This window comes from Lytechinus pictus, chromosome 6, assembly GCF_037042905.1.
Source record: "Lytechinus pictus isolate F3 Inbred chromosome 6, Lp3.0, whole genome shotgun sequence".
Classification (NCBI taxonomy): Eukaryota; Metazoa; Echinodermata; class Echinoidea; order Temnopleuroida; family Toxopneustidae; genus Lytechinus; species Lytechinus pictus.
In genome coordinates this window covers 17,224,583-17,248,293 of record NC_087250.1, presented here as the reverse complement: position 1 = coordinate 17,248,293, position 23,711 = coordinate 17,224,583, and the positions used below count along the sequence as shown (strand labels likewise).

The window sequence follows — 23,711 nt, the reverse complement described above, 5'->3', positions numbered from 1 at the left end:
GTTTCTAGGCATTTAGGCACTTAACTTTAAAAATAATAGCCTAAGCTATTATGAGAAAATGAGAAAATGAATTTCATATCTATGCTTACAAAGAAAATATAGAAGGGTTGACAGCAATATATCCATAGTCCACAAACTACATTGGAAATTGCATCTCAGCCTGCAAGACTGAATTTAGCAAGCACAGAGACCTTGAAAAGGGCAAGGAATCGTCACTTTCTTGATATCAACATTTATTGTCTTCTTGACGTTTTTGTAAATATAAATTGTTATTTGCAGGCTTCTTTTCCTCAACATATCCAGTTGAATCATTTGAAACATGGGCACAGCTACTCAGATAGACCAGTATTTACTTTAGAAATACCAATATAAATAAAACTCCATGTAGCATAAAAATACTGAATATAGAATATTTGAATACAGGAGATATCTGTTGGGTGATTTCAAGTTCAGTGTTGACCTTTCGGTGTTGGTGTTAGGTCAATCTTTACATTTATGTTTATGGTACTCTCGTAGGAACTCAGCAGGACAGTGTTTTGCTGGTAAACGCCAAGCTGGTATATAACCAATTACCTAGGAAACATGAGTATAACACCAAACATAAAATGAAGATGGTCCTGAAAAGTCACTCACTAGTTGTGGAGGTGTCAATAATGTGATCTGGATCAATTTTACAAACTCAGAACAGGTTTTGGAGCTAGGGGAAGCAATCCAAATTGTGCTTCAAACACCAACACCAACGCCAACACCGGACTTGAAATCACCCAATGTGAGTGGAATCAGAGTCATTTGAAATATCAGCCCAACTTGTATTACTAGTATCAGAAAAGCATGTAGCTACTATTGAGTAACTTAATCAAATAGACTTGAAATAACATTACTGCATGTAGAATATTTGAATTCATCAGATACCCAGTGCGGAGTTGACCCACTTGAAACATTAACCTAACTTACAATGACAAGTACAGTGTAGCTACATTCGAAATAACATGATAAATAAAACTGGAAAAAAAACAGAGTAGAAAATAAGAATATACCAGATAATTACTGTGGAGGTGGACTATTCAAACATCAGCCAAAATAATCAAAATGACATGTTACTTTTGAAATGCCATAATAAATAACCGAAATAACAGTACTGAATGAAGAAAATGAGAATACATTAGAAATCTAGTGAAGTTGAATCATTTGAAACATCCCAACTTAACAGAATAAGAATGTAGTTACTTTTGAAATACCATAATGAATAAAACTTGAAATAACAGTACTGAATGAAGATAATTTGAATACGCTAGACACCCACTGTGAAGTTGACTCATTTAAAACATCAGCCCTATGTATAAGAATGACAAGAACTTATTTTCAAAATACTAAAATATTAATAAATAAAACTTGAAATAACGGGAGTACTGGATGAAGAATGTTTAAATAGGGTATCAGCAGAAATAGTACTGGTTTAGAATAAAAGGTTTGTATTGTATGAATCGGATTAATACAATGTTTTTTTTTTTTTTTTTTACAGATTTCGACTTATTGTAATTGTAACATTACACGTCTTAACCCGGTGCTTACAGGAACAGGGGGCCCCTGTGTTAAACATATGGGATTCAAAGAATCTCTGAGGCAACATATTAATAATTTCATGTCATCTGCTTTTTATATCACTGTACTTTTATTGTTAATGGTATGTTTTGACTTGCCACTTTAGCTTTATTTGTACTTACCAATTTATCTATGCATCTCTTATTATGATGCTAAATGAATTGTTGTAATTGTTATGTTATGCTATGTACATTGTCACAGGTCCCCATGGGAGACCAACACATTGGTGAATGGGCTTCCCTGTTTTTTTAAACAAATAAACAAAATAAAATGTTGAAGAGAGCTTATATAGGTCTCAAATGTGGAGCATTGTGACCCTGTGGATTGGTCTCTTTGCAACATAAGAGTTCTGGGTTCAAAGTCACAGCATAGTTTCCTTCAAAATGAAATTGAAATGTGCTGCAGTCAACCCAAGTGAGATAAATGGGTACCTGGCAGGAATTCTTTAGTACTTGAAATGCTTTTGCGCTAATAAAAAGAAAAACGTCTGACAAGCTAAAGCGATGGTAACAATATCCAAGTCTTTGGAGGCGCATTGAGACATTGCATTATATTGTGATATGCACTATACAAGAACTGTTTAATGTAATTATTATTACTGTTCACTGAGCAAACTAATCCTATTTCATTTGAATGAATACAAAATAAAAAAAAATAACAGAGAGGTAATAAAAAAAGGACATTCTATCTGGTTGGGTATATTTTTTACATTCTAGAAAACATATTATAAGAGCAATATAATACTTGATAGTATACATTCTGGCATGCATTTTTTGCCAGAATACATGTATGTGTGTACTTTTGAGTACTACATGTATGCTATATAATAATAAGCTTTAAAGGTTTTCATGATATAGGCACTGCATAGTTATAAGAATTATAACACATAGAAAAGATCTACATGACAATACTGATCTTTAGTGTTAAATTCTTATAAATTGATGATGGGCATAAATCAATGATCAGAAACAGGTATTAAGGCATGCATAGTGAATAGCAAGTCACATGTCTCGTCATGTGATTAATCACATGATGACATTCAACATCACCATTTGTCAAATGTCATTTTACAAAATGAAATTTGAAAGCATCATTAGACGAACTTACACGCAAAGAGCATCATCCTTTTTGTCACAATTTACATAAGATTTCAAAAAAATATGACTGACCCTCAAACAACCCCCTAGTTGACCTACATGTACATGTATTTTGATCATAGGCTCATAGGTACTGTTTGAAGTAAAAATAAAGGCCACCGCACACCTTACGACTGTTCGCGATCCGATTTTTGGAACAAATCGCATTTTGCTCGTTTTCTGAAAATGTGAATGGAACATATCATTCTATTTGAGGTTTAAATTAATTGAAAGAATACTAATATAACCATTTTGAAAGATTGCAAGCCTTTATTTTGGAGTAAAGGCCAAATTAGTTTCAAATCGTAGCCAATCGTACGACTGGATATTAAATTTGCTTTCATGCTAAGAAAGATGATAGCATAGTCACAGATTTAAACATAGGTATTCGTACAATGATTTCTAACATTACACAGTAAGATATTCCAAAGGTCAATATTACCATCAAATTCTACTACATTTTATTCTAAAAGTGAGTCTCAGACCTATCGTAAGTTGTGAGGTCGCCTTTAGACTATCTTCCTGATATTGCTGTAAAACTGGGTCCTTGTACCAGAGAGTGTAGACTCATTTCCAATTAAATAGTGCATTCCTGCCTTGTGGTTTGAGGTACATGTATATTTTTCAGCTTCAAAGATCAGCAGATCATGAAAACTTGTCATGTAAGATTAGGTGAGATAAAGATCTGGTACGAACAATCCTGATACCTAGTAAGATCTAGAACAACCCGGTATAATCGAGTATGATCCACTGCAATCTACATTGTTCTATGATCCAGTATGATCTGGTAAAATCCAGTGTGATCCAGTATGATCTAGTACAATTCAGCAGGATCCACTCTGATCCAGTAGGTTCCATTATGATCTAGTAAGATCCAGTACAACCCAGTACAATCCAGTTTGAACCACTATGATCGAGTATGATCTAGTAAGATCCGGTTTGATCCAGTATGCCCTCGAACAACCCAGATCCAGCCAACTTGACATCGACTTCAATACAGCAAAGTGCAAGAAACGAGTTGAAGTATATTTGGAGTATGCATTTTAATGGCAGGTACATCCACATTCTCGCTTGCTATGCAACGCAGTCTCTTCATGAATATTCATCATCAATTATATCAATTCTGTTGATGGACTTCACATGAAGATAGATGGTCACAGTTGATGAATACAGTGGCTATGAATATTCATAATCAAGGCTGTGTGCATGTTACATCCTATGATCATAACAATCATGAATATTCATAACATAGTCTATACATGCAGATTGGTGTAATTTTAATTCATGAATATTCATGATGAATCATAATCCTATATCTCTTGATTAGGTATGGGATCCTGCAAACTCGGATGATTACTGTTACCTGTCTAATGCATACGAAATCATGCATGAAACGCCATGATTCCTCTTTCTTGTTTGAAGCAACACATCTGACCCTGTGATATTAAAGTCAAATTAAAGAAAAAACAAAGAAAAGATAATAATTCAGCTTTTAAATCAAATTCAGAATCCAACATCATGACTACGTACGTGGAGTATAAACATAGATTATTTTACTGAATGACCGAGGCAGAAAATTACTTCTGGGCCCCGTCTTAAAAAGAGTTATGATTGATTGGATCAATCGTAACTCTATGGAAATCCATCAATGTCATAATTTTTTCTACAGCAAATTTGCAAAATGTCCTTTTTAAACAAAGGAGAACACACCAAATTGTCAAGAAATCAATGAATTTATGGATATACATTCATAACTAGAATTTCTTTTTGAACAACCATTTATTAATATGTTGACTTTGCTGGGTTTCCATAGTTGTGATTGATCGAATCAATCACAACTCTTTGTAAGACAGGCCCCTGGTTGATTAATAAGCAAAATTATAGTCATGGGTAGATGGGTCTTTACAAGCAATACTGGTCGTGTCATATTACACCAAAGAGCAAACTATAAACCTTGATGAAACGCTCAAGACTTATTTGAACGTTTCACATTGAGTTTTACATCAAAACCACTACTTTTTCCTTACTATACCAAACAAAGCCCACACATTTCTCTGTACCAACTGAACACTTTTCAAACAATTAAAGGTAGAAGAAAGTAGTTGCAGCAAAAAAAATCTTTCATGAGAAAGGTTAATTGTCACCACATTATCATATATCTAGGTCTGGATGTAATTGATGTAATCTTGTCTTTATAAAATCATGAAATCTTAGCCCAAAACAGATAATTCTGATGATCACCAAAACAGAAAAGACTGTGGGACAGTGTATTAATAATGCTTGAAAAAATACTCGACATTTGATGAAATTCCATGCTTATTTCCCTCATTTCTCATCAATTACACATTTTCTTCCAGAGCCGTTTGGCACATTTGGGTGGTAATTTCATTGCCTTCAGTTTGAACTAATTTTGAGATCGTCACCACAACTGTTATTTATCTTTAAAGCAAAGTAATCATACCTATTTACTGTTGGGTCATAGACACCTTGATGAAACGATCAAAACTTGATGGGACGGTTCATATCGAGAAGATCTGGGGACTCCATCATCACACGCAGTAGAAGCTTCTCAATATAAGCTTCAAGCTCCTTGATTTGTTGAATATTATCGGATAAAATGGATTCTTGCTGTTGGACCAGGTTAACGAGTTGCTGTAAAAAAAGAAGATGTATTTGGAATAGCGCCATCTTGAGCTAAAATCAAGGAAGACAATGACAAAGTTTCGTCCAAAGATAGACCATTTGGGCCTCTTGCAGTAGCACAAGATGCTCTTACATGGCATGTTTTCCTTCAGCAAGAAATTTGCCCACATTGTGCTGCACTCAACCCAAGTGGGGTAAAATTGGGTACCGGCAGAAAGTAATTCCTCAAAAAAGATGTGCGCATTGCTATTGGTAGACTAGCTTAGTCGGGGTAATATAGGAGCGCCTTGAGCACCTAACAAGGTGGATATGTGCACTTATTAATCCTATATTATTATTGTACAAAGAAGAAAAGAAAATACGAGAAGATCAGTGGCATACCTATCAGCCTAACCTGATGAGTATGAACAGACTATTTTGATAGATCATGTGGTGGTATTGCATTGCATTGTTTTTATTTTTATTTTTTAACATAATGAAGGCATTCTACCACAATACACCAAGTAGAAATAGAATCAAGACTATTTCTTACCAATATGAGTTTTGATTAATAATAATAATAATAAAGAACGCATGTGCACGGCTGATTTGTAGTCAATCTAGATTTTCAAAGATCACCCGTCTTAAAAGATCTGCACTGGCTTCCAGTTCGCCAACGAATATCTTTCAAGATTTTGTTAATCCTATACAAGGCACTAAGTGGCCAAGCCCCCGGTTATATTTCTGAGCTGTTACAAAGAAAAGTTCACAGACACTCTCACAACCTGCGTAGTTCTCATGATAATTTGCTCCTTTACATCCCCACTCATAATACAAAGATAACTTTGGGAGGTTGTGCTTTTGCCTGTGCAGCCCCAAAATTATGGAATGGTTTGCCGTATGTAATAAGATCCTGTCCATCAGTAGAAACGTTCAAACTTAAACTAAAAACCTATCTGTTCAAATGATTCCCATACATTTCTTCACCCCCTTTTTAAAATTTGTTCTCAAGCATTTCACTAGCTCTTAATTGCAGCGCAGTAGAATATATGCACATAGTTTCTGCGCTATATAAATCAGTATATATTATTATTAATAACAATAATAATAATAATAATAATAAAAGAGAATATTCATTAAGCGCATAATAACTAGTATAGTTCTCTAGATGCGCTTTACAATTACAAATAAACATAATACTATATGCAAAAGACAGTAAAATTATAACAATAACATAAACTAAATATGATGTGAAGGAACTAAAAATATCAAAGAAAGGGTGCAACTTATGTATATGAACGTAAACCATGCCTAGATCTGGATGTATGTGAGTATTCTCCTGCCTGCATCCAGCTATCGATACATGGGTGCAGAGATAAAAGAATGACAATGCATCCAGATCCAGACTGAATCCATATTGAAGCCCACAGAATAAATAAGTTTTTATGGCTCTCCCAAAGCTGTCAGAGCTTCCAATGACTCTGGTCCGTATTCTGAAGTCAGGTTTAATTTAAACTTGGGTTTAAAGTTGTGGTTTAAGTGTGGATAGCCAACAGTGTCATAAATCTATAACAGTACTATGATTTCAATGTATCAGCTCATTTTTCTCTCAAATCATTCTTAACTGTTTCGGAAGGATAAATAAGATAGCTCTCTTCACCATGACGAGTTAGAAAAGAGCACAATAATCATAAGAAATATACAATGTAAGTGAAAATTTTGACATATTTGGCTTTCCATAATTTTAGCACAGAGTTAGACCATGGTCTAAGTTATACCTGACTTCAGAATACGGGCCTCTAAGTTTAGGAAGCCCATTCCACAAGACAGGTGCTGCTTTTGAGAGTGCATAAGAGCCATGTGTTTGGGTTGAGGAGATTGGAACAGTGAGAAGATTTTTACTTGAAGAATGGAGGTTTCTGGGGCCAGTAACACAAAGGTTAGCGATTAATCGTACGCTTGCGTTTTATGATTGATTGTACATTGTAGTCAATGCAATCGATCGTAGAAAACTGTTATACGATCATTGCTAAGATTTGTGTTACGGGCCCCTGGTTATCGTTAAATTTTCTTTATCAGAAGAATCCTTGATGCATCAACTAACCTGTTTAGTAAGCGTATCGTATTTGCTGGTCGAACTCTGCTTCGTATGCTTCTCTTTACTCTCGTGAGTCGTCTTCTGCAGGTCAGGGGTCACGTCACCTTTGTTTGCCTGACTGAATTCCTCCACCGTGAAGCACGCACTCATCGCCTTCTTGTGACGATTCTCTCTTTTCACGTGCCCTGCAAAGGTAACGTAATATCAATCGAAACGTTAGGTAAATATCAAGTATAGAACATAGGGCATCATCGCCTTGAAGGCTTTAATTGCATCAAAGGAGCGTCGTGGCCCAGTGGATTAGTCTTCTGACTTTGAAAACAGAGGGTCGTGGGTTCGAATCCCAGCCATGGCGTAGTTTTCCTTCAGCAAGAAACTCATCCACATTGTGCTGCACTCAACCCAGGTGAGGTGAATGGGTACCCGGTAGGAAGAAATTCCTTGAATGCTTGAGCGCCTAGGCAGCTATTAAGCTGAAGCCGGGGTAATAATAATAGCAGGGCCCGCTGGTAGAAAAGTTTTCGGAACTGAAGTGACTACATGTACCCTGGGTAAATATACCTATATCATTATTATCATCATTATTTTTAATCCTTCTCGGTTATAGCTCCTCTGCTATGGAATAATCTCCCCATATTGTATGTGAAGCGCTATTGTTAGAATTGTTTTTAAGTCTGTACTAAAACCCACTTCTAAACAGGTCTGACTATCTCATCTTCTCTTCCACAGTGACTTTCTGTTATTTTTTTTGACCGGGTGGGGGAGGGAGGGGTTCTATATGGCAAGAGTACATACTTCCTCTAGGCAATGTTGCAAGACCTGAGACATCTCCTTTCTCTCTCTCCTCCTTCTCTTTCAGCAAACTCTCCTCCGACACGGCTCTCTGGAGGGAAGCGGGCGGCGCCAGCAACGCACCCCCTAGACTGGACACGCCCAGGTGTACCCCAGGGTTGCGGAAACCATCCTGTTCATCCGGGGCTGACGTACCATGCTGATGGTGTTGTTCATGTTCGTGGATTGGCGTGGGAGGCAAAGAGGACGATACGTAGCGTAGGTCTGGTGTACTTACCCCAACCTTGTCTATATGCTCTTTGCTCTGAAGAAAAATGGAATATAACAATAACTTGAGTATTGAGAAATTAACAACATCTATAAGTATTTTCCAGATATGCGTACTTTATCATATTTGCGTGTATTAGTATGGTATGGTATTTATTATATCATGCATCGCAGTTACAAAGACAGAACTGCAAATGGATATACAATATATGAAAAGGTGTAGTTTCATAACAATGGTATTATTTACATAATTAAAAAGTACATGTATATCATAGACTGAATGCAATAAATAACATACTACTGCATATTAAGCCTATTTATGATAAAAGGGTAATATAGAACACAGTCAAAACATGCAATATAAAACAAAGAAGAAGCTAGAAGTAGAAGAAAAAGAAGAAGAAAAAAAAAAGAAGAAAGAAAAGAAGAAGAAGAAGAAAAAGAAGAATGAGAAGAAGATGAAGGAGAGCAAGAAAAGTAAGAGAAGTAGACAAAAAAGAAAAGAAGAAAGGTTAGTTAAAAATAACAAGAAGATAAAATAAAATGTAGTCCTATACAACCAGTTTGGGGTAAAGCAGAGACAGAACTAACCAAACTCGACACAATTGTGTACAGACAATATGGCCAATGAAATGCTGTTATATCTAACAAGGCTGGATCTGCCACAAGCTTACAATATGTGTATAAAAAATACATTATGGGAAAATGAAGTACATTTCTAACGGCTTTGTGAGTAAAACAACTTATCGTAAAATAGACCTAAAAACTGACATACTGAAGCTTTTGGACATGCATCCATCAGAGTAAAATTGCATCAATAACTGGAACGTTAGAGCGAAACAATTAATGATAGAATCGGAAAACAAAACTTCAGTATTTCTGTTTTTAAGGTTATTTTAAGGTTTTTGTGGTACCAAAATAATGGTATATAACCATACAAAGGTGAATTAAATTAAGCATTATCGTTAACTGAAACCTTTACCACTAAATATTTCTGAATGTGAAAATTAATTTAATATAAATTTATCTTATTTTGCAACAAAATAAAAATGGAAGTAAATATAATATTAGTAAAACAATTATACAAAAAAGTAAAAAATATTACTACATTAACATCAATACAGAAACATTGACATTGCAAAACAGGTAGCAGCTAGAAAAGGAACAATCCATATGATAGGCAACCCATAACAGGTCATTTATAAAATAATAATAATAATGATAAGATAGATTTATTAAGCACATAATAAGAAAGCTGTCTATGCACTTTACAGTGTAAGACATAAATATTAACATAATATAAAACAAAGTTATTTTAAGAATGCAAATTAGCTAAAGAATAGAAATTACTGATATAGCTTCATAATAAAACCAAGCATAATTAAAGCAAAGTTAAGCATAAGGCATTTTCAATGATACTGTACAACGATTTAGGAAAGAGACAGGTAAGTTTTAAGCAATGATTTAAAGGACGGTCGTGAGGAAGCCTGGCGGATGTACAGATCTAGATGTACAAATATAATTAATCAGAATTTTCAAGAGGATGATGAAAGCATGTGGAGCTTACCAGAGCCTTCGAGATGTTACCCAACGCTGTCTTAACATTCCTTCCGATTCCCCCTTTACCCCTCGCCGACCCGGTCAAACCTCCCGGTCGTAACCTGTTAGAAGTAGGTGGCTTCTGAACGGGAGGGGTAGGAGGCTGTGAACGCAGATCCTTTGCTTGGTCGACGACATCGGGGGTGGAGTACCGTTGATGGTGAATGGTACGGAAGTCATCGCTCATCGAGGAGGCGACTGACTGAGAGTCGTCTGAATAGAAGGCCTAGATTGGGATAGGAAAGAAGTACCCAGTATAAAATATTATATACCAACTACATGTATCAATGATCCTCCAAAAGGACAGAGTCTTATGAATAGAAGGCCTACAGTATGTGTGAAAAAAGAGGGCAATCTAATATTTTATAAACAAAATATCAAGAATCTTTCAAAAGAACTAAGAGTCATAATAGAAGGAATGAGAGTCATAATAGAAAACTGAGATGTGGGATTAGAGGGAAATATAAATATATATCAAATACCAACCTCTACAATAGACTGAAAGTTGTGTGAATAATAGGCCTACATCATAGTGAAATATCATATATTATTACCTATATACAAGGTATTTTAGCAGATAAATAAAAGTCATATTTTCGCTCGCTACTTTCAATCCGAGACCGACGAGGTAAACATTTGCCATGTTGCCCTCCCCGGGCTTTGCCCATAGGAATCCTGTACAAAACAGAGGGCAGTATTGGCCAATTTCTGCTAGTGCGCTTGCGCAGTAGGAGCCAATTTTGATCACTAGTTTCAGTATTTGAGAAATCTGGCTGGAACCAGTTTATAAACAAACGCATTGGGCGATATAAATCTAGTTTGGGTGATATATGTCGTACTGCCCCAAGGCCAGTCAATATTGCTTAATCATTGAGCAGAATGGATGGATCCATTGAGGATTAACAACAATACGAACAAAATGTGTCCAATGAGTGTCTTCATATTAATCCTTAAAGTTATTTTGAATGGTATGGTTTTTTCCCTTGGCCTTAATGACCCGAATTCACAAAGGTGGTTTTGAAAACCCACGGTTGAGTCCATGGCTTATGCAGATTTCCTGTATAAATTACGCTTAATTTAGCGCATATCGGGCGCGTGTATAAAATATGTCAAATGCTGTTGCGCGCTTTTGTCACAGTGCGCCAAATTGACGCCTGTAATACCATGGTTAGATACGCTATTTTATTCATGAGTCCACTGTTTGACGAGTGGACTCATGAATAAAAACAATGGACTCATGAATAAAATAGCATGGATAACCACAGCAGCAGGTGTCAATTTGGCGCATTGTGACAAAAGTGCACATCAGCATTTGACATTTTTTATACACGCGCCTGATACACGCTAAATTAAGCGTAATTTACACAGGAAATCTGCATAAACCATGGACTCAACCGTGGGTTTTCAAAACCACCTTTGTGAATTCGGGCCAATATTACTGAAATGATCAATGGACTGAATCACAAAGTAAACAGAGTAAATAAAAAACTAATACCTACTTCACCAGGAAAAAGAAAATACACTACTCTTTTCGAATGGAGAAGTAGGTTCTTTAATGTGCAAACGGTTGAGCAGAATGAAGAAATTAGATTTCGATGAATGAAAAGTAAATGACATGCTTACTGGATCATTAAACTGTAGTTCTCTGTTGATGTCATAGAAGTAGTCTTCATTTGTCGAATCTTTTCTTGAATCTTTTCGTTTTGTCTCTGGAGATGTACCGGACTGTCTTCTTCTCCATGCTATGGTAGCCACAAAGATAAAAAAAACAAATTAGGTTTGTATCTACTTGGTCTACTCGCAGATGGTCTAATAATATGGTAGCCACAAATATAAGAAAAACAAAACAGGTTTGCATCTTCTTGGTCTACTGTTTTGCAGTTGGTCTATTCTATGGTAGCCACAAAGACAAATATAAATTAGGGTTGTATCTACTTGGTCTACTAGCAGATGGTCCAACTCTACAGTATTAACAAAGATAAAACAAAAGTGGGGCTGTATCTTCTTTGTATACCAGCAAATTAGTGGAGCGGTTATGTGACAAAAAATGGCCAAGATGCTCGGATCTGGCAGAAAGTGTGAAATTTGGCATACAGGGGTATTTTTGGGCGCTGATTTAAAAAATTGCCGGCCCCAAGCGATTTGACCATCGGGTCGGCCGCCATTTTGAAATCCAAGATGGCCGCCATGAAATATCATTAAATGTCAATTTCTTGAGTTTTACATGGCATGTGACACTGAAATTTGGCATACAGGGGTATTTTGAGGCACTGATTTCAAATATTGCCGCCCATTAGCAATTTGACCGTTTGGTCGGCGGCAAAATGGCCGCCATGATATATTATTGCAATCATTTTCTCGAGTTTTTTAAGAACTGCTGTATTGAAATTTGGCATATAGGCTTAATTTGGAGTGCTGATTTTAAATATTGCCGGCCCCATGTGATTTGACCATCGCGTCGGCCGCCATTTTGATATCCAAGATGGCCGCCATTTTGAAATCATTAATGTCATTTTCTTGAGTTTTACATGACGTGTGACACTGAAATTTGGTGTGTTGGGTAATATTTAGGCACTGATTTTAAATATTGCGGGCCCCCAGCAATTTGACCACTTGGTCAGCGGCTAAATGGCCGCCATTTTGAAATCCAAGATGGCCGCCATAAAAAATCATTAAAAGTCATTTTCTTGAGTTTTACATGATATGTGACACTGAAATTTGGCATATAGGCTAAATTCGGGGTGCTGATTTTAAATATTGCCGGCCTCAAGCGATTTGACCATCGGGTCAGCCGCCATTTGAAATCCAAGATGGCCGCCATGAAAAATCATTGAACTCATTTTCTTGAATTTTACATAATATGTGCCCCTGAAATGTGTAGTATATCGGTATCTGGGTGAGTTCATTAAAAAAATTGCTGGCTCCAAGCAATCTGACAATTGGTCGGCGGAAAAATGGCCCACATCTTGAATTCGAAGCTGGCTGCCTTAGAAATATTTCAATTATTTTGTTGAGTTTTATATGATCTGCGGTATTGCACTTTTGACATATAGAAGTAGTGTGGGGAGCTTATTTCAAATATTGCTGGCCCTCAGCGATCTGATCCCCTGAGTCAGGGTTATACGGGCCAAATATATTCATTCGAGCCAACCCATTTAATTTTCAATTTTTAATTTTGATATTGCTGATTCAAAAATGAATGAAAATGATTGATAATCTAACACTTATTCTAGGGAGGGTAACTTTACTGAACTTCCTTTTTTCAAATTGGGAAGATATATCACCACTTTGGAACTATTTTTATACTGGCGGGAGAAGTATTGCCATTTTACTGTCTCAAGTGATGAATTTGATCCTGTCAGGTGTAGTCTTCATAAATGCCGATTTATTTTTAAAATGAGCTGGTCGAGGTACCCTTTTCTGGTCAGATATGGAAAGTCAGACATATATCCTATCCACTGGACAGGTAGTAAACATCCAATTCTCGAATTTCATCCCTATTTTTTTTTTTTTTTGAGCGCCTCTTTAACACACGAGTTTATGGGAAATGTTTTAGGCCCTTGATACCTCAGCTGCAAAATGGCAGCCATCTTGAAATCCAAGATGGCTGCCATTAAAAAATCATTAAAAAAATCAAGTATCATAATTATGACGTAGGTATTATTTTGAAATTTGGCATCTTGGGGTATTGAAATTTCCCCCAGTAATATGTCCAATAGTTATGCTGCAAAATGGCCACCATCTTGAAATCTAGAGAGGATCGACTGTCATGAAAATTCATTAAACTAATTTTCTTGAGTTTTAAATAATTTGAGGCACTGCATTTTAGACATACAGGCAGGTTTTGGCCTGCTGGTTTTAGAATATTGCTGCCCCAGTGATTGACCCACCGGGTCAGCTGAAAAATGACCGCCACTTTGAAATCTTAGATGGCTACTACGAAATATCTTTCAAAAATGTTTTCCTGAATTCTACATTACCTGTGACACTGTAAATTGGTATTATGAAGCAAAAACTTGTATTGTATGTTAATTTCAAATATGGATAAATAATGAACATATTACACATAACACACTTTACCTGCCATTTTAAATTCCCATATGACCCATCATGACACAAAGGACATGATTACCTAGCTTAGTTCTAAATATTGATTATTGTGGGGGAAAATAAGTACGATATGATAGCACGAATCAAAATTCATGTATGGTATAACTGATGGTAATCCATTTATTATTGCTATCAATCATATGCTAGGCGGTTGACAGTGAATCTTACAGATCTCCAGGAATTACTTTAGAACGATTCAATTGATAACCATCGTGTGTTCGACAATCTGACAATGGGAGCATGTTCGCCTCACAATCGGGAGATCAAGCTCCGACAGCATCAGACCAAACGATGTTAAAAGAGGGGAGTTACTTCTACCCTGTTTGGCGGTCAACGAATTAAAGGGGAAGTTCACCCTGACAAAAAGTTTATTGAAACAATAACATAATAAATAATTAAAAAAGACATTGAAGGTTTGAGGAAATTCCATCAAATATTTAAAAAGCTATTGGAATTTCATTTAGTGTATTTGTGACGTCAGATGCAAGCAGTTCCCCCATGTTTCTTATAGTACAAAAATCAATGAAATGTAGCCTCCTAAAAAAAAAATTGAACCCTCAGCATATCAACAAACAAATGATTTCACACCCGCTCCAGAAAGAAAAAAATCACCCATGATGAACCATTTATGCATTTTATATCACACAACATAATGGGGCAGCTGCTCGTACAGTATATGACGTCACAAATCAAAAACTTAAGATTCTGATATCTTAGATGGATTTAGCAATATCTTTTTTATATCATATTTTCTTGTGTTTTTACAACAAAATTTTCTCTGGGTTGAACTTCCCTTTTTAAGGGATAGAGCAACGTCCGATGTGGCGCTGCTAAGTTGCTGCCGGGCTCACGATCTACAGGGTATGGGCAAAATAAATTTTCGGAGCATTTCTGTTACTGAATTATATTTTGAACAATAAAATATGTATTATTATCACCCATCATTAACATTAATTCATCATCATCATCATCATACCACTATATAACCATCAGTACTTCAAGTCTGGAGCAGTTTTCATCATGTCGATTTTGTAATAAAATATCACAATTATTGGAGCAATATTCTGAAACCAGCAGGCCAAAAACCTGCCTGTATGTCTAAAATGTAGTGCCTCAAATTATTTAAAACCAAGAAAATGATTTTAATGAATTTTCATGTCAGTCGATCCTCTCTAGATTTCAAGATGGTGGCCATTTTGCAGCATATATATTGGACAGATTACTGGGGGCAATTTCAATATCCCTAGATGTCAAATTTTAAAATAATACATTACGTGATACTAGATAAAGTGATTTTTTATAATGATCTTTTTTAATGGCAGCCATCTTGGATTTCAAGATGGCTGACATTTTGCTTCTGACTCAGGGGATCACCCTGAGCACCCCGCACTCCGTCGATATGTCAACGTGCAATACTGCAGATCATATAAAACTCAAAGAAAAAATTTACTGCCTCTCAACAGAAAATGATTGTTCCGGATGGTTATTATTCAACCAAAGCCACTTCAAATGTGTAACTGCAGAAGAAGCTAGCTGGTTTGTGTATTCATGGTGCTTCATACTTACGTAACATCTATATCAGCAATTAAGGGTGCCAAAGTATTATAATCCTTGCAACGGACAAAGATGTGGTTGTGTTGGATTTTTTTCAGTGCCAATACAATGGGTTTTACTCACCATTATAATGTTGTACATCATTCAAACTTGATAACCATATTGGAATTCAAAATAGCATCTATTTATATGTTTTTTTATTGATCAAAGATGCAAAGATCAAGTTTTTCTCCAAATTCAGTGTTGAAGGCCATACGTAAGACTTGAGCAAATTATCTTTCATGGCGGTCATCTTGTATTTCAAAATGGCAACCAAACAGGGGTCTGACCATAATCAGTGCCTAAATATATGCCTATATGACAACTTTCAGGGTCAGAGTTCATGTAAAACTCAAGACAATTATCATTGCTTTTAATTCATGGCGGTCATTTTGCCGAAACCCGGTGGTTACATTGCTGGTGGCCGGCAAAAATCAGTGCCACGTACATACAGAATGTATGTCAAAGTTTGGTGTCATATATAATGTAAAATCCAAGAAAATTATTTTGATATGGTTTTTCATGGCAGCCATCTTGCCGCTGAACTGATGGTCAGATCACAGTGCCTCAAAATACCCCTATTTGCCAAATTTCAGTGTCACATATCATGTAAAACTCAAGAAAATGACATTTAATGATTTTTCATGGTGGCCATCTTGGATTTTAAAATGGCGGCCATTTAGCCGCCGACCAAATGGTCAAATTGCTGGGGGCCGGCAATATTTGAAATCAGAGCCTAAAAATACCCCTATAGGCCTATGCCAAATTTCAGTGTCACACGTCATGTAAAACTCAAGAAAATGACATTAATGATTTCTCATGGCGGCCATCTTTGATTTCAAAATGGCGGCCGACCCGATGGTCAAATCACTTGGGGCCGGCAATATTTGAAATCAGCACCCCGAATTAAGCCAATATGCCAAATTTCAGTGTCACATATCATGTAAAACTCAAGAAAATGACATTTAATGATTTTTCATGGCGGCCATTTTGGATTCCAAAATGGCGGCCATTTAGCCGCCGACCAAATGGTCAAATTGCTGGGGGCCGGCAATATTTGAAATCAGTGCCTAGAAATACCCCAACATACCGAATTTCAGTGTCACACGTCATGTAAAACTCAAGAAAGTGACATTAATGATTTCTCAGGGCGGCCATCTTGGATTTCAAAATGGCGGCCGCCCGTTGGTCAAATAACTTGGGGCCGGCAATATTTGAAATCAGCACCCAAATTAAGCCTATATGCCAAATTTTTATACCGCAGTTCATATAAAACTCGAGAAAATGATTGCAATTATATATCATGGCGGCCATCTTGGATTTCAAGATGGCAGCCATTTTGCCGCCGACCAAATGGTCAAATTGCTGGGGGCCGGCAATATTTGAAATCAGTGCTTCAAAATACCCCTATATGCCAAATTTCAGTGTCACATGTCATGTAAAACTCAAGAAATTGACATTTAATGATTTATCAGGGTGGCCATCTTGGATTTCAAAATGGCGGCCGACCCGATGGTCAAATCGCTTGGGGCCGGCAATTTTTGAAATCAGCGCCCAAAAATCCCCCAGTATGCCAAATTTCACACTTTCTGCCAGATTTGAGCATCTTTTTCACATATCTACTGGACTAAATGGTCTAATTCTATGGTAGGCTCAAAGATAGGACAAACAATATGTTCGTATCTATTTGGTATACTAGCAAATGGTCGAATTCTACAGTATCAACAAAGATAAGAAAAAATAGAGTTGTATCTACTTGGTCTACAACCAGATGGTATAATTCTATGGTGACCACAAAGATAGAACAAATTAGGGTTGTAACTAATTGGTCTACTAGCATGTTATAATGCAAATAATGCATAGGCTTGTGATGTTTGCCATAATGCAGCCATCTTGGTATTCTAAATGTTGTGCAAAAGCACTGAGTAAGCCTTGTGCTTCTTTAAAATAGCTGCGAGAGCACTGCATCGCAACACACACACTCACACCTGTGCATCATTTGATTTATCCTGCATACCTGGGGAGGGTAAAATGTTGAGTAACGCTGGTTTCTTCTCTTGACCTTTGACCTGTTGCTGACCTATATCTTCCCTGTACAAGATTTGAACTGTGACCTCTAGTTGACCCCTGTCACCTATTTTCTTGGCTTCCTTGCCCTTTTTCGGCTGCAACTTGTACCATCTAGGAAGGGAGAAGCGAAAACAAGACTTTTTTAATTGACCTTTAAACTTACACAACAAGTTAATACACATTAACATTTCGTCTCATATTTTAGCACTCCATTTTCCAGGCATAATAATAATAATAATATTCCGCATTTATATAGCGCTTAACACATCGGAACGACGTCTCTAAGCGCTTTACAGATATATTATTACCCCGGTCATCGGATCCTTGCATGCCCGCATACAATGTATGCACCTTCTCCACTCCCTGGGGAGCATTCCAACAAGAGTTCCAAGACTCAATTGCTAGGCATACTACATAGGCTTTCGCATCCTACCGGGTACCCATTTAACACCTGGGTGGAGAGTGGCAAATTGTGGATTGACGCCTTGCCAAAGGACGCTAGACCATGGTGGGATTCGAACACACGACCCTCTGATTACAAGGCAAGAGTCAGAACCGCTACACCACAGTGCTTCCACATTAAATAACATTACAAACAGCTAATAAAGCATCTCCAGGGACCAGGGTTAAATTGTACTTACTTTTTTATGCTTTTTCCATAGGATGCAGCTATAGCACTAAGTGAAATCTCTACTCGGCCAAGAAATCGTTCTCGCAGAAAGTCTGAATGGCAGACTACTAGTTCTAAAGTTCCACCTTGGTCTGCTATTACACTGCAAAACACACCCAAAAAAAAAGAAAAAAGAAAAGAAAACATCATATGTGAACAGCTACCCCAAAACCAACAATTAGTCAACCAAAATGAATAAAGAGATTTTCATTGAGCTTGAAAATTCACTTCCTAAGCTTTAAAATGATATATAATACGTTAAAATTGACCAACAATAACCATTACAAGTACTTGATTGAATGCAGAGGAAATTCAGCCAGAGCTTTAAAAAAAAGGAGAAAACAAGGTTTGAAGTTTGGGGTTCACTCAAGCATGAGATGTGCATACTGTGTAATCTCAGTGAAACTTCCAAGCAGTCCGAAAAAAAAGTGTCCAATAAATTACTTTATCTTTTCTTTTATTCAACTTCATGACTTCAAATTTTCACAGTATGAAGAAGAAGAATTGTTCTTTCAGATGAGCTATTTTTTATTTTTTTCGGTTTTTGGAGACTAAATTTCTTTTTGGCTATTTACAGAGAATCTTTACCTGGTGACTTATTGGTGGTTTTGGGGTGGTAGGTCAAATATATATCCAATAAAGGTTGTGTCTGTTTCATCAATTTTTGGTAGTGTACACTTTATCCAAATATGTTACATTTTAAGAAATTACCTAATCACCGAAGTTAACAAATCACTGAAAATGCACTACTCTACTTGTGAAATTGTAAGTACTGAATCTCAACAAGTACTATAATTTGCATGATCACAGATCCGAGCATTGAGTTAAATAGCTTTATTGTACACTAATTTATTGACAAGGGCAGATTTTCCATGTACATGTATAGCTTTGTTTTGGATTTCAATGTATTTACCGTAATTCAATTTTTTGAGCCTGGAACATTGCATTTTCTGTGAAATTCTGTCTTCCTCCTAAATTGTGTGATTCTCATTGAAATGTTAGAAAAATAGGGAATCTAGTATAGATAGGCTTGGGTACATGTACTTTGCTTTGGTTTTATATTTTCATGAATTTCCAGACTTGAATACTGATCACAAACACTTTGACTTCCTGATTTCTGAACAAAGTGTATTATAATATATGTACTGGTACAGTGGTACAATAAATTCACAACAATATACTCTCTTGAAGCAAAATAAAGAAAACATATGGGCACAAAAAATATGTAGTATATATAATACACCTTTAATAGTTATCATACACCTTATATATTTACTGTTATTGTGAAGTCTACAGGATAACAATTTTCATTTCATCAATTCCTCAAAAATTGAATATGTACTCTTTCGTGATAATTCTGATTTTTTATGTTAATGAATTCATTCATTACTTGTATAGAACCTAAGGACCATGCTGAAAAACAGTCAATCTGAGCTTGTTATCCTGTATAAAGATATTTTGATAAATAAATAAATGAATAAATAAATAAATAAATAAATATTGTTAACTATGATAAACCAAAATTATTGAGCAAACATTTAACTTACAATTCACACTCTTCATTCCATACTGGTGTCTGAATCTTCTCCAAGACTGAGGTAGCAAATTTATTTTTGTTGAGAGTAAACGTCACAAAGGCATTATTGGAGTCTTCCTTTCCCTTGTATATAAGGTCCCTGGCTTGGTGGGCTAAGTGCAAAAAGGACACAAGTGTAAAAATCATTCATATTGAAAAATATTATCACAAACACAAACCTGAGCCATTCCATAATAAAAGCTGCTTGTATAAAGTAAGAGTGACTTTAAGACCAGTGATCCTTTCTCATGGTAAATGATATTCACCATTTAATGTTCATTGGTGATTATTTAGCACGAAAGAAAGGTTCACCAGTCGCTCTTAACTTACAAACAGCTTTATGAAACACCCACCAGGGTCACGTAACACAAAGAGTTACAATTGATTCAATTAACCTCAGCTGTAAATGGAAATCCTTCAATGTCATAATTTTTCTTTCGGAAATTTGCACAATGTCCTTTGTAATAGAGAGAATTACGAAGAGAATTACACCGAGTCTTCAACAGAACAATGAATACATTGTTCATATCGATATGATGTATTCATACATGTATGTATGAATACATGTATGAATACATGTACATCATATCTAGAAAATATTTTGAACATGAGTGGTAGATATTGGGGTTGCTGGCTTTCCATAGTTGAGATTGATCGGATAAATCACAACTCTTTGTATTAAAGACAGGGCCCAGATCTGAATTCTGTGTTTGATTACATTGTCCACCATGCAAAATCGGTTGTGAAAATCAACTGTATGATCTATCGCATTGATTTGTGTTACGGAACCCAAGGGCGGAAATCTCTCCACAAAGGTACATGTAGGGGGGACAAGGGGCTGGAAAATTTGACAAGCAAAAAAGAGGTTATCACCCAAAAAGTAAGGTCATCTCGTCCAAAATACATGATTTCTTCCGATTTTGAATGATGTATTTTTTCCATCATAAAAGACCCAAAATAGTAGGGGGGACATTTGATATTGTGTCCCCCCTTCTATTTTGTGTAGGGGGGATGCTGCCCCACTGGGATTTCCGTCCATGACAGAACCCTAGGGAGGATTACTGTTCATACAGTTGCCTCTTTGATTTACACAGACAAAAATTGATTTGGGCCAATTATGTAAGAATTTCAGTTTCAATTGTCAGTTAAAAAAAACATTTTGTTTCATATTTTTTAACGATCCCCTGAATCCTGCTTAACAATGTGCTGTGATTGATTACAACTCTTTACAACTCACAAAAGTTTGTGATTGATCTCAAATCTAAACTGATGTTAGTTGGTAAAGTAGTTGTGATTTGTGTTTTACATAAACCAGTATTACATCATAATTATGTATTTGTTCTTAGTTTCATTGTTTTTGTTTTGATTATGAAAACTATTTAGTATTATACTATATAAACATTATACTTAACATGTTTTTATTATTACTATTTCATCCATTCCATTCCTTGTTTGTATTTTGCAATACACTGTATTAAAGTCATGATTGACTATTTTTGCCACACACTATAAAATTGGGATAAAATTTGTCTTACTTTTTTTTAAATGATTGCTATTATTATAATGATTGCTATCATGATTGCTATTATCATTCTCATTATCATCTATTATACATTCTTATCATTTTTATTGTTATGTTATTGTAACACACATGTCCAGACACACTAGCGCTTTGTTATTGAAAAGAAGGATAGTGAAATATGATTTCATTGAAATCAAATATGCTGGTTATTTTTTACTTGACAATATCTTAGATCCTGTATTTTGATATGTGTGTAAAAAATTATGACAAGTTTTCTTTCTAAAGCTTTGATCAAATAGATTCAAGTGTCTTCATGTATTTCCATACTTTTTTTTTCATTTTTAAGGGGGTGTTAATTTTTGCTGTTGTTTCCCCTTTCCCCTATTTTGTTTAATTCAGTGAGCTGTCAATTCTATCAAGTTCCATGTAAAAAAAGAAAGGTACATGTAACACTGTAAACACCAATATTTTTTCAACAAATCTGTTCCTAGTTACTGTGATATTCATGATGATAACAGTAGCTTTTAATCATAATATTAATAACTTCATCATAATCTAGATCATTAATCTATTCAACAATTTTCATGTTAACTACTGAGATACGTATTGAGTCCTTTCCTTTCCTCTCAGTCATACCCCTTCCACTTGTTCTCCCTCCCCCCTCCCCCATCTCTACCCCCCCCCCCCCATGCACCCACCTCTTTCTGCTCCCCCCCTTCCTTGTCTCTCTCTCTCTCTCCCCTCCTTCTCTCTGTCACATCAGCTGGAATTCACACTTCCAACACTTTACAAATAATACCATTCGGCATGTGTGAATAAACATAAATTTGTTGATACACTGACCTTCATAGATTTTTATTTACAGTATGTAAACAATTGTCTGCATACATAAAGGTACATAGTACAGTGTATTTCCCAAGACTGATGAGCAATGTTTACATTTTGGGCTTGCACAAGATTATGATAACAAGTACTAGGAATGATCGGAACTTTAATAAAACTGAGCAAGCAATGTTTTCCCAGAACTTTTATATACCCGGTTTACGTTATATCAAAATGCATGAAGCTCACAAGGGTTATTATAGTTGCACTGTATTGAAAATTAAAACTTCACTATACATTTTTATGTATAAAAGAGGTAGAGAGAGGGGGGGAGCGACCAGAAATAGAAAGAGAAAAAGAGGTTCAGAGATGTACAGTGTACAAACTGTATGCCTACATGTACATGTAATGTAGTATGAACTGCAAAATAATAAATAGGAAAAGATATCGCTTCACTTTGCAATCTTCATCAAATCTTCCCTCCATAATTACATTTTCTTCAATTGTAAATACACAATAAAATTATACCACACACAAAAAATGAGTCATATAATGGTTCGCTGATGAAGTATGACTTCACCTGCAAAAATGAAAAAAATCCCTGTTAGATTCTGTTTTGTTTAACTAATAACAACTCCCTTTGTAAATATGGCAAGATGACTTTTAAGAATTTATTATTATTATTATTATTTTATTAGGCACTTCATCAAAAACAAGACAGCATGTACAATGCAAGATTGAGAAATAGTACAAAAATACAAAGTTTTTAGACCCTTTCTCACCCAACCAGGTAGCCTGGGTAGGGAATAGGTCAATAACATGATCTAGTATAAGACAGGTAGGTTGCACAAAAAAGGAACCAACTTATGTTTGACATACATGCAACCATAGAAATTTGCATTACATGTAGACTTTATTATTGTGATTTATTATTTTTTCCATTTCCTTAATTTATAAATGTGCCATGAATTAGAAATCCCAGGACTCTATGCCTGTTATCTTATTTTTTTTACTGTAGTTTGTCGGTCATTTTTTTTCCCATCCCAGATCTTCCCTCTGGAAAACTTCATCATGTTTTACTTTATAACATTATCTGCCTCCCCCTCTCATGTTCCATAATTTTATGTTTTATCATGTTGTTTGTAAATATTGTGATTCCTGATGATTTTATACTTCAATAAAAACTTAAATACACAAATGAAAGAAATCCCAGGACTGTAAAGGCAATACTT

At 35.7% G+C, this 23,711-nt stretch overlaps 1 protein-coding gene across 1 annotated transcript in view; it reads right to left on the bottom strand.

Annotated features, from left to right (window-relative positions):
• Positions 1–223: 223 nt before the first annotated feature.
• Positions 224–23,711, bottom strand: part of LOC129263743 (rab11 family-interacting protein 1-like) — a 35,194-nt gene continuing 11,706 nt past the window's right edge. The window contains exons 3-11 of the mRNA XM_064101074.1: positions 20,107–20,248; positions 18,531–18,662; positions 17,837–18,000; positions 11,740–11,858; positions 10,085–10,342; positions 8,254–8,554; positions 7,465–7,643; positions 5,200–5,390; positions 224–4,174 (exon numbers count right to left, since the gene is read on the bottom strand). Of these exons, the coding sequence (XP_063957144.1) occupies positions 5,238–5,390; positions 7,465–7,643; positions 8,254–8,554; positions 10,085–10,342; positions 11,740–11,858; positions 17,837–18,000; positions 18,531–18,662; positions 20,107–20,248 (1,448 nt within the window). The 3' untranslated portion in view covers positions 224–4,174; positions 5,200–5,237. The remainder of the gene's footprint in view (positions 4,175–5,199; positions 5,391–7,464; positions 7,644–8,253; positions 8,555–10,084; positions 10,343–11,739; positions 11,859–17,836; positions 18,001–18,530; positions 18,663–20,106; positions 20,249–23,711) is intronic.